This window comes from Dipodomys spectabilis, unplaced genomic scaffold (genome assembly GCF_019054845.1).
Source record: "Dipodomys spectabilis isolate Male_0828 unplaced genomic scaffold, ASM1905484v1 ptg000024l, whole genome shotgun sequence".
Taxonomy (NCBI): Eukaryota; Metazoa; Chordata; class Mammalia; order Rodentia; family Heteromyidae; genus Dipodomys; species Dipodomys spectabilis.
Genome location: NW_024870701.1, coordinates 26,016,819 through 26,029,426, shown reverse-complemented (window position 1 = coordinate 26,029,426; position 12,608 = coordinate 26,016,819). Strand labels below are relative to the sequence as shown.

The 12,608-nt window shown below is 40.0% G+C and overlaps 1 protein-coding gene across 2 annotated transcripts in view; it reads left to right on the top strand.

The window, feature by feature from the left end:
* Dym (dymeclin) overlaps positions 1-12,608 on the top strand; it is a 322,312-nt gene that overhangs the window by 267,465 nt on the left and 42,239 nt on the right. For both annotated transcript variants that reach the window (XM_042675227.1, XM_042675228.1), the window contains exon 16: positions 7,182-7,295. In XM_042675227.1, coding sequence (XP_042531161.1) covers positions 7,182-7,295 — 114 coding nt within the window. The remainder of the gene's footprint in view (positions 1-7,181; positions 7,296-12,608) is intronic.

Below are 12,608 nucleotides of genomic sequence, written 5' to 3'. Positions count from 1 at the left end.
TGCTTTATTGGTATTGGTTCCTATGTGGTAGATGTGGCAACTTTGTTATTTTATAAACAAATTCTGAAATACACCTAAAATGATACTTGCTGACATTTTATGAACATTTAATATATGTAAGGCAGTTTTCACTTGGCAGATAATAACTAATTTAATTCTCACAACAACTTATGAGGCAGGCTCTGTATGTTTTTCTCATTTATACATCATTGAGGCATAGAAAATTTAAATAACTTGCCAGGACTTAAAAGATTTTTTTTGTAAGGGTGATATACAAAGGGGTTACAGTTACATAAGTAAGGTAATGAGTATGTTTCTTGTTGAACATTGTTACCTCTCCCTCATTTTCTCCCACTTCCCCCCCGCCCCTCGCCTTCTCCCTAAATTGTAAAGACTTAAAGGATTTTAACCCAGGCAACCTGGCACTATTTAAGTTCTTTTTTTTGGATCCGGTCGTGGGGCCTAAACTCTGGGCCTGGGTGCTATCCCTCAGCTCTTCAGCTCAAGGCTAGCGCTCTACCACTTGAGCCACAGCACCACTTCTGGCTTTTTTCTTTTTGCTTATGTGGTGCTGAGGAATTGAACCCAAGGCCTCAGGCATGCAAGGCAAGTGCTCTACCACTGAGCCACCTTCCCAGCCCTATTTAAGTTCTTCAAGTTCTCTAAGTTTCTGCCTGGAAGAAGTTGGAGTATTTTTTTTTCCCCATGTAAATCCTCTGGAGATATCCACTATAGGATAACTTGTCCGTCAGTACCTGTAGTGATTAAAGCAAAAACTTGAGGGAAAAATAACACAACTCAAAGAGAGAAAACTTGAGGGAAAAATAAAACAACTCAATGAGAGAATACGTATGTATTTTGCTTTCTAGAACAGGCCTAATTGTTTTGAAAAAACAAAAACTTAGCTCTCCACTTAACACTTGGGTAAGTGGCTATTTAGAAAAGAATGTTTACCTCACCTAGCACATACTGGCTTTTTACCCTCTTCTAATAGTCTTCCATCAGTTTATGATGAATAATCACTCACTGGTTTCATGACAAGTGGTTACTCAAAGAACACAACTGATTAATCAAGGCAAGGCATGAATTTGGGCAATTGCTATTCAAAGCCAATAGTATGATGGTTAGTAGTTTACTATATGTAAATTTTATGAGCTACAGACCAATTGTGATAGGTGGAGGAAGCTATAAAACATGCACTGTGAGAGAGTACTTTTTTTGAAAGGTTGCCTTAGAGATACATTAACAAAGTTTATTCCCATTTTAGTTAAACATTTTACCTTAAGGTTTCTTTTTTGGCTATGTCTTGTGCAGATATTTTCAAGGAAAACAAAATTTACCCACTTTCACAGTTTTAGTGCTTGCTGTACAAGTTTATTTTTAAAAATCTGTTGAAGTCATCATCATCACAAATTATAAATGCATGCAAATAGGTCCATATCATTGGGAGGGTTTCACACTTTTTTCTGGGATTTCATTCTGATTCTATTTGAAATTTCTGACTAAATATCCTATATCTTTTATTTCAAATATATTATACTCTTAAAAACTAAACGTAGGGGCTGGGAAGGTGGCTCAGTGGTAGAGCACTTGCCTTGTGTTCATGAGGCCCTGGATTCGATTCCTCAGCACCACATAAGCAAAAAGAAAAAAGCCAGAAGTGGCACTGTGGCTCAAGTGGTAGAGTGCTAAACTTGAGCTGAAGAGCTGAGGGACAGCGCCCAGGCCCAGAGTTCAGGCCCCACGACCAGACCCAAAAAAAAAAAAAAAAAAAAAACCTAAACGTAGGAATGTGCCAATGTCTTAAGCCTGCAATCCTAGCAACTCAGGAGTCTGAAATCTGAGGATCTCCATTTAAAGCCAACCTGGGCAGGAAAGTTGGAGACTCTTATCTCCATTTAACCACCAGAAAGCTGGAAATGGAGCTGTGGCTCAAGTGGTAAAGCACTTGCCTTGAGCAAAATATCCAGGGATAGCACCCAGGCCCTGAGTTCAAGCCCCAGGCTCAGCACCAAAAGGAAAAACAAAAAACTTAAGCCTAGTAGACATGCTGTTACACACCAGTAATCACAGCATTCAGGATAAAGACAGGAAGAAAAATTTACTGAGAACCTGAGCCTCTTGCATGCTCACCAGCTCTCCTGGTGGGATGAGATCTCCTTGTAGCTTAGCGGTAGGCCAGTGTAAGCCAGAGAACCAAACAGGATGGTCATCTCATCCCTTTGCTCTTTGGAGGTATATGGATGCTCACTCTTCGTTGGCTTGCAGTGTCTTTATAATATGAATACTGTGTCTTCTGCTTGACTTTTGACTATAGGCATTTTGTTATCTTGGTAAAGAATATATTAGAACTTTATTTGCTCATCTAAAGAGATTTCTTGTTACTGATAGTATTGGTACTGACCTGGGGTGTGGCTCAGTGGTACAGCACTTGCCAAACACCATTGGCACTGATAAAGTGGCACAGTCAACTACAGAACCCTGTCTGTCCTGAGGGAAGAGAAAGGAAGAAAACCTCAACATATAGGAGTTGGCACAATTGCCTGTACCTGTGATTTTTCTTACAGTTTATTGTACAGTTGTGTTCCTAGTTGTTGGACCTAAACCTTCATGAATATTATCTTCCAAGTTGGAAATAATAACAGTAATATCAGTAAACACAACAAAAGATAATGACAAATGTCCCTCTCCTTATAGTACAGGCATCGCATTACAAGGTGGAAACAGTGATGAACTCCATCATCTCACAAGAAATAGATGTATAAATATTATCAGGAGGACTGTTTCTAGTACAGATTTACATCTACTATCATAAACAGCATATCTTACTGAGGGAATATATTTTGTTCCCTCATGATAATGTTAAATAAGTATTACTGCTAGCAAGAATTATGATAACTGATTTATCTAATTATTTTTAGTAATATTTTGTATGTTTTGTATTATTAGCTAAGTATTTCTAATATCTAGTTCATTTGTATTTTATTCTTTTTAATTTTCTTTTATATATATTTTGCAATATAAACTGATAGAACATAGACAATAAGAAAACCTTCCCTTTCTTTTTTTTTTTTTTTGTCTGTCCTGGTGGCGCTTGAACTTTTGGCTTGGGAGCTGTCCCTGAGTCCTTTAGCTCAAGGTGAGTGCTCTGCCACTTGAGTTACAGTACCACTTCCAGTTTTCTGGTGGTTAATTTGAGATAAGAATCTCACAGACTTTTTTTTTGTTTTGCTTTTTTTGCCAGTCATGGGGCCTGAACTCTGGACCTGGGCACTATCCCTCAGCTCTTCAGCTCAAGGCTAGTGCTCTACCACTTGAGCCACAGCACCACTTCCAGCTTTTTCTGCTTATGTGGTGCTGAGGAATTGAACCCAGGGCCTCATATATGCAAGGCAAGCACGCTACCACTGAGCCACCTTCCCAGCCCTCTCACAGACTTTCCTGCTGAGACTGGCTTCGAACCACAATCCTCAGATCTTAGCCTCCTGAGTAGCTAGGATTACAGGTGCCTGTAATCCCAGTGGGGTTTTTTTATTGTTTTTTTTTTTTTAGCTTTTTTTTTTTTTTTTTTTTTTTTTGGGTCCGGTCGTGAGGCCTGAACTCTGGGCCTGGGCGTTGTCCCTCAGCTCTTCAGCTCAAGGCTAGCGCTCTACCACTGAGCCACAGTGCCACTTCCGGCTTTTTTGCTTATGTGGTGCTGAGGAATCGAACCCAGGGCCTCTGGCTTGCAATGCAAGCACTCTACCACTGAGCCACCTTCCCAGCCCCTTTTTTTTTTTAGCTTATAGGCATATAAGTCAGAAAATTTTGAAGCCCACTGTTCTAGATTCTGGCTGATCAAAATCACCAGAAGATATTGATATAGAAGGTCTCTGGCAAGGAATAAGTATACTACAAAGCCTCCCAACTTTTTTTGATACTCAGCTGTATTTGAGAACTACTACTTTCCTCTGTTATCTTTCAAACATCATCCAATAACAAAATATCAGCTTCTAGTAAATATGAGAAAGACATTTTATGTCTGACAAATCTGTTTTTTACTTTTTTTCATTTCTTAGAATGTTTTTGTTTTGTTTTGTTTTGTTTTTGGCTTGAAATCAGGGCCTGGGCACTGTAGCACTGTATCTGAGCTTCTTTTGCTCAAGCCTAGTACTCTACCACCTGAACCACAGCACCACTTCCAGCTTCATCTGTGTATGTGATTCTGAGGAATCAAACCCAGGGCTTCATGCATGCTAGGCAAACACTCTACCACCACGCAACATTCCCAGCCCCTTAGAGTATATTTTTAACACATATGTTCCTTCTCTTTATTTTACCCACAGCTATTTGGTTAAATCCCCTGAAATTGCTGATATCAACCATTTTTACCAGTAGAAAGTGATCATTTGTATGGATAGTCAATTTTGAAAACTTTATGTTTAAGATCTATAAAGGTAGTTATACAACAGGAAGGCATTTTTTTTTTTTTTTTGCTTCTTTGTTGCACATTTTAAGAGTTTGAAGGAACCATTGTAATGTGTCTTTCTTCAAAGATTTAGTGACTAAGCCAGGCGCCAGTGGCTCACACCTGTAATCCTCCTACTCAGGAGGCTGAGATCTGAGGATCATGGTTCAAAGCCAGCTGGGGTAGGAAATTCCAAGAGACTCTTATCTCCAATAAACCACTAGAAAACTGGAAATGGCGCTGTGGCTTAAGCAGTAGAACACTCACCTTCAGCACAGGGGAGAGCACAGGGACAACACCCAAGCCCAGAGTTCAAGCCCCATGACTTAAAAAAAAAAAAAAAAGATTTAGTGACTATGGTACAGAAATGAATTTATGAGTCTACTGTGTCAAAACAATTTGAATCCCAGAATCCCAAAAGAAGCTTAAAAAAATAAAATGTATAAGCACATACTGGGGAACCAACCTGTGTGGATATAATGAGCAACTTGTGAAAGAATGGATGATCATTTCTTTATCTCAAGCAACTTTCTTGTTTATCTGGAATGAAAAGGAATATAATCAGCCACAGCTGCCTTTGCTGTTAGTCGTTTTCTGAGGTGGGAGGCACACACTTGGTAATGATTCTAACTCCATTGGGACAAATACATGTCAGTGGCATTTACCTAACTTGGTTTACTTTCAACTAGAATAGTTAAGAGAAAAGGTATGGTCTTCTTAATAATTAATATTTAGAAGAGTAATTTAAAAGAACCTCACTCAGGAACTTCAGGAAATGAAAACAAGAGTTTCTTTGTTTTGTTCTATTTTGCTCTTTTTGTTCTGTATGTTTGCTTATCTGTCTTTGGGAGTGTAAGGGGAGCACAGAAATAGAGGAACAAAGGATGAACAAATGAAGCAATGGTATTCACTGCATACTGTGTTGAAAATGAACTATACAACTTGTGAGTAGGGATAGTAGGAAAAAAACTGGGCAAGAGTGAAGGAAGGGGAGACACTGTCCAAAAAGAAATGTATTCTTTACCATATTTACATAACTGTAACCCCTCTGTACATCACCTTTATAATAGCAATTTTTTTAAATTAAATGAAAAAGACCTCACTTAAGCTAGGCAAGGAGCTCTACCACTGAGCCACCTTCCCAGCCCTGCTTTCTTATTAAGAATTTTTCTGAGGGCTGGAAAAGTGGCTCAGTGGTAGAGCGCTTGCCTCGCATGCGTGAGGCCCTGGGTTCAATTCCTCAGCACCACATAAGCAAAAAGAAAAAAAGCCAGAAGTGGCACTGTGGCTCAAGAGAGCGCTAGCCTTGAGCTGAAGAGCTGAGGGACAGCGCCCAGGCCCAGAGTTCAGGCCCCACGACCAGACCCAAAAAAAAAAAAAAAAAAAAAAAGAATTTTTCTGAGACCTCCTATTAAGCCTCAAAATTGATGAATTTTGCTTTGAGCTAACTTGAGCTTCTTTCAATGACATACAAATACCAGATGAGGTAGCACAAGAATAAGCAAAATTTGGGAGGCTGACAAATTTACAACAAGAACAGTCATCCCTGAATGTGTACTGTTGATGCTTGCTATCAGATGTCATAAAGAGAAGGATGCACAGGGCTGGGAATGTGGCTTAGTGGTAGAGTGCTTGCCTAGCATGCATGAAACCCTGGGTTCGATTCCATAGTACCATATATACAGTAAAGGCCAGAAGTGGCACTGTGGCTCAAGTGGTAGAGTGCTAGCCTTGAGCAAAAGAAGCTCAGGCCCTAAGTTCAAGCCCCAGGACTGACAAAAAAAAGAAAAAAAAAAAAACAGGGTGTACATAGAAGGGAAGGTAAAGTTAAAAGCCAAATCTGCTTAGAACTGGAATTAGGATAGTTTTACTACAATGTGAGAAAGGTATCTACTTAAAATACATTTTATACAACTGTTTGTTTAAAAATTTTATAGCCAGATGGCAGTGGGCTCATAAAACCTGTAATTCTATGCTACTCCAGAAGCTGAGATCTGAAGATCAGAGTTCAAAGTCAGCCTGAGCAGCAAAGTCTATGAGACTCCAATCAACTACCAAAAACTGTGGCTCAAATGGTAGAGTGCTAGCTTTGAGCAAGGGGGGTTTGGGGAGAAGCTCAGGGACAGCTCCCAGGCCCTGAGTTCAAGCCCTAGGATAGGCACTAAGTAGGTAGGTAGGTAGGTAGGTAGGTAGGTAGGTAGATGATCACAGTGGTATAGATCTGTAATACCAGCTACTTGTGAAGCTGGGACAGAGAAATTGTGTGTTCAAGACCAACCTGGGAACCCAACTCAATGGCTCACACTTACAATCCTAGCTACTTAAGCATGGAGATAGGGCTATTACAATTTGAGGCCAGTCTGGACAAAAAAAAAAAAAAAATGTGGCTTAGTGGTAGAATACTTACCTAGTATGCATGAAGCCCTGGGTTTGATTCCTCAGTACCACATAAACAGATAAGGTCAAAAGTGGTGCTGTGGCTTAAGTGGTAGAGTACTAGCCTTGAGCAAAAGAAGTTCAGATACAGTGCCCAGGCCCTGAGTTCAAGCCCTAGGACTGCCCCCTCCCAAAAAAAAAAAATAGCTTAAGTAGTAGACCTCTGCTTAGAAAGCTCCAGGTCCTGAGTTCAAACCCTCGTATGTAGAGAAGGGAGGGAGGGGGTGACCTGCTTGAGCATAAAGGCAACACCCATCTCAAAAGAATTTATTTAAAAAATATCTCTTTTCATTTCCAGGTGATCACCTTCTTTAGCTCAAGGCTGCTACAGGCTGGAGCTGAGCTGTCAGTAGAACGGGTCTTGGAAATCATTAAGCAGGGGGTTGTTGCACTGCCTAAAGACAGACTAAAGGTAAGATGGCTAAAGAAGTAGTCACTGAAACAGTCGAATCACAGATGTAAATATCTGTTTCTGAGCATACCCTATTCAGAATTATATTGCTTGCCTGGTACTTTCTTTGCTAGAAAAGGTAAATATTGCCTCCTCCAGTATATACTGATTCTCAGAAATGTGATGAAGCTTTCAGTAGCTGTTCAAAAGAAAATAGAAAAAAAAGGGCTAATGCCTAATGCCCTAAAATACACCATCGTATATTTTACTAGGAACTACCACACATTCTATGAGTGCTTCATAAACTGTTACCAAAGAGGCAGATTCTTTTTTAACCCAATGAGGCAAATTCCAGCTTACAAATATCATCAAGGGTTGTTAGGAAAGTGCTGATGGTAATGGAGAAGATAACTACTATAATAGCTAATGCTTACCTACTGTTTACTGAGTGTCACACAGGGTTTTTGCATCTTAAATATATCAACTCATTCTGTCCTCACAACAGCCCTAAAAGTGGGTAATATTGTCTGAACTGTTCAGATAAGGAAACCAATAGAGAGATTATAAAGTCACGTAGCTAGAAAATGATTGAGCTAGGAGCTTCAGACCCAGAAAGTCTGACTCCATAATCTCCACACTGTTTGCTATATTCCTGAAATGTAGTACTGGACAAAAAGAAATACTTTGCAGAAAAAGTAGAGGAAATTATGTGTGGGTTTTTTGGGGGTCATTTGTGGGGCTTGAACTTGGGACTATGAGCTCTTTTGCTCAAGGCTGTGCTCTACCACTTTGAGACCCAGCTCCACTTCCGGTTTTCTGATGGTTAATTGGGGATAAAAGTCTCACAGCCTTTCCTGCCTGGGATGGTTTTGAATCAGGATCCTCAGATCTCAGTCTCCTTAGTAACTAGGATTACAGTGTGAGCCACCAGCTCCAGGCTAAATTCTCAAAGACATTTACATTTATTTGGCTGATGAACTACTAATCTTGTGATTTAAAGTTCAGATTTAAAGACTAATTGTCTCATAGGAAAAATGTGAAGGGATATTAGGGAGGCCCAGAAATATGTAGTATTGTAACACATTTTACTTTAATTTTTTTATATGTCTAATTTTTTAGAGTATTTTCTCCTCATTGAATAGTACAGGCTCTCCTGGTGGGTGTTTGGTCTTCATGTGGGCTTTTATCACAATCAGTCTCTGTTTTGGTACTGTTTGGGGACACTTTTTTTCAGCATAATTTCTATAACCACTGCTAAATGAATGCTTGAGAGATATTGTTGTAGGATGTAAAAATATTTTCAGTTATAATAACAGAGTTTGTAAAACAACAGCACATTAGTCATCCTAATCACTTCCAGAAGTCCCAGAGCACATAAACAGCAGTGAGACTTACAGTCCTGAGCAAGATGGCAGGTGTTCTTCTGGTCAGCTGGGTCACACCACAATGCAGTAGCTCACTCTGAGTAATTCCTGAGAGTTCTTAAAATGTTAAGAATCCACTAATTCCTATTCTTACATGAAGTAGAACTCTGGTTTGTTGGTTTGTATTTATCTTTACACTACTTCAAATTTATTTGAACTATACTATGTGAACCAGCCCAAAAATCCATGAAGATTACCATGGCTGTTTCCAAGAAGTGATAGATCTTGGTGTCTAAACTGATTCAAGAAAGAAATAGGGCTGGGAAAGTGGTTCAGTGGTAGAGTGCTTGCCTTGCGTGCATGAGGCCCTGGGTTCTATTCCTCAGCCCCACATAAGCAGAAAAAGCAGGAAGTGGCGCTGTGGCTCAAGTGGTAAAGCACTTACCTTGAACTGAAGAGCTGAGGGACAGTGCCCAGGCCCAGAGTTCAGGCCCCACAACCAACCGGAAAAAAAAAAAAAAAGGAGTAAAATATCAGAAAATTGTAGATAATGTAGAGAGGACAAGAGAAGGGAGATTTTGATTTAATTAAGGAAACAGCAAGTAGAAGTAAAAAGATTGAGATTAAAGAGCAATTTATTTAGGCTATGCTTTCAAAAGTGGAGTGGATCTTGGTGATAATGTACTTTAGCTTTGGCTGTGAGTGTGAGGATCTGAGATAGCATGGATGTTGATGAAAGTTAATGTGATTGAACCAGCTAATGGACTGGGCCCTAGGATAAATGGAATAGGCATCTAGAAGCCACAAGGGGTAGGGGACAACTATAAGGAAAAGCACATATGACCAGGGCTGTTGGCTTGAGGATAAAATAATACTAGCCAGGGAGCAACAAATTAAGGATAGCAGTCTTACCTCCAGATGGATATTGGGGTATGAAAGACCTGGGAGATGGGAGTCTAGAGTGGAAGGCCCAATTTCAGTTGAAGAAGAGATAAGGGTGTCTTTGGCAAAGTAGTAGGGTATAAAATTAATCCACAAAAATCAATAGCTTTTCTGTATGCCAACAATGAGAAGAGCAAGGTGGAAATCAGGAAAGCAACTCCCTTTGTAATAGCCTCAAAAAAAAATTAAATAAAATACCTAGGAATTAACTTACCCAGAGAAGTGAAGACTTCTATAATGAAAACTTTAAAAATCTGAAAAAAGGAAATTAAAACAAATCTAAGGAAATAGAAAAACTTCCAAAGCCCCTGGATTAGGACTAACATCATGAAAATGGCAGTACTGCCAAAAGCTTATCAATGCAATACCCATCAATATCCCAACATCATTCTTTTTCTTTCTTTTTTTCTTTTTCTTTTTTTTTGTCCATTATGGGGCCTGAACTCTGGGACTGGGCACTGTCTCTCAGCTCTTCAGCTCAAGGTTAGCGCTCTACCACTTGAGCCACAGTGCCACTTCTGGCTTTTTCTGCTTAAATGGTACTGAGGATTCAAACCCAGGGCCTCATGCATACAAGGCAAGCACTCTACCACTGAGCCACCTTCCCAGCCCCCAACATCATTCTTTAAGGAAATAGAAGAAACAATCAAAAATTCATATAGAATAATAGAAGACCCCAAATAGCAAAAACAGTCTTTAACAGGAAGAACAGTGCTGGAGGAATATCAATACCAAACTTCAAACTCTATTACAAAGCCATAATAATAAAAAACAGTTTGGTATTGTCACAAGAACAGGCCTGAGGACTGATGGAATAGAATTGAAGATCCAGAAATTAACTCACAGACCTATGGCCACCTAATCTTTGATAAGGGAGCCAACAAAACGAAATGGAAGAAAGAAAAGCTTTTCAACACATAGTTCTGGCAGAGCTGGCTGTACACATGTAGAAAACTGAAGTTAGATCCTTATATATCACCCTGCACCAGAAGCAATTCCAAATGGATCAAAGACCTCAAGGTAAAAACAGATACCCTGAAAATATTACAGGAAGGAATAGGGAAAACACTAGAGCTCCTTTCTTAATTAAAAACCCAGAAACAAGCAAATCAAAGAAAGGATGAATAAATGGGATTGTATTAAACTGCAGAGCTTCTGTATAGCAAAGTCACAGCTAACATGATAAATAGAAAGCCCACAGATTGTGTGAAGATCTTCACTAGCCATACAATAGACAAGATCCTCGTATCTAAAATATACTTAGAGCTCAAAAAATTAAATCACCCAAAAACAAATCCTCAAAGAAACAACCACCCCACTAACAAGTGGGCTAAAGACTTAAAGAAAGGCTTCTCTGGGCTGGGAAGGTGGCTCAGTGGTAGAGCGCTTGCCTTGCATGCATGAGGCCCTGGGTTTGATTCCTCAGCACCACATAAGCAAAAAGAAAAAAGCCGGAAGTGGCGCTGTGGCTCAAGTGGTAGAGTACTAGCCTTGAGCTGAAGAGCTGAGGGACAGCGCCCACGCCCAGAGTTCAGGCCCCACGACTGGATCCCAAAAAAAAAAAAAAAAAAAGAAAGGCTTCTCTGGAGAGGAACTAAGAATGGCCAGTAGAAGAAAAACATGAAGAAATGTTCAACATCTCTGGTCATAAAAGAAGTGCAAATCAAAACAACAACATTGAGATTCTACCTCACCCCGGTTAGAATAGCCATTTTCACGAAATCTAATACTAACAGATGCCGGCAGGATGTGGCCAAAAGGGAACACAACTATACTGTTGGTTGGCATGTAAACTTGTTCAACCACTCTGGAGGTTCCTCAAAAGATTAAACATAGAGCTTCCCTATGACCCAACAATCCCACTCCTGGGCATACTAAAGGCCATACTAAAGATACCACCACAACCATGTTCATTGCAGCATTCTTTACCATAGCTAAGATATGAAACCAGCCTAGATTGCCTCTCAGTAGATGAATGGATCAAGAAAATTTGGTATATATACACATAGTATTCCATGCTTCCATCAGAATGATATTGCCCCATTCATAAGGAAATGGGAAGACCTGGAAAAAAATTATGTTAAGGGAAGCAAACCAGGCCCAAAGAAATGTAGGTTGCATGGTTTCCCTTATTTGTAATAACTAGAATATGTTTATGATATTTTTAGCAGAGGATCACAATAGCCCAATCGCAAGGTGCATATGATCATATATAATGAACCTTATCAAAATAGACACCAAGAATTGGAAACAAGAGGGTTTTATTATGTTCTGTTTGCAGTTATTTCTTTTTTTTCTTTTTTCTTTGTCGGTTGTGGGGCCTGAACTCTGGGGCCTGGGCACTGTCCCTCAGCTCTTCAGCTCAAGGCAAGCGCTCTACCACTTGAGCCTCAGCTCTACTTATGGCCTTTTTCTGCTTATGTGGTACTGAGGAATCTAACCCAGGGCCTCATGCATGCAAGGCAAGCACTCTACCACTGAGCTACCTTCCCAGCCCCACTTGTTTTTGTTTTAGTTTTCTGTACCCTTTGTCTTGAATCTGATCCACAGAAGGGAAAGGGAATCACAGAAATGGCAGGAGAAAGGATGAATTAATGCAACAATAATACTCACTAGACACTGCGTTGGAAATGAACTTTACAACTTGGGGGGAGGGGCAGGAGTGAAGAGGAGAAAGTAGGAGAAACTGAGGGAGTGGGTAACAGTGTTCAAAAAGAAATGTATGGGCTGGGAAGGTGGCTCAGTGGTAGAGCGCTTGCCTTGCATGCCTGAGGCCCTGGGTTCAATTCCCCAGCACCACATAAGCAAAAAGAAAAAAAAGCCAGAAGTGGCGCTGTGGCTCAAGTGGTAGAGCACTAGCCTTGAGCTGAAGAGCTGAGGGACAGCGCCCAGACCCAGAGTTAAGGCCCCACGGCTGGACCTAAAAAAAAAAAAATGTACTCATTACCTTACTTATGTAACTGTAACTCCCCTATTCATCACCTTTTCAGTAATAAATACATAAGGAAGGAAGATTGTGTGCAAGATT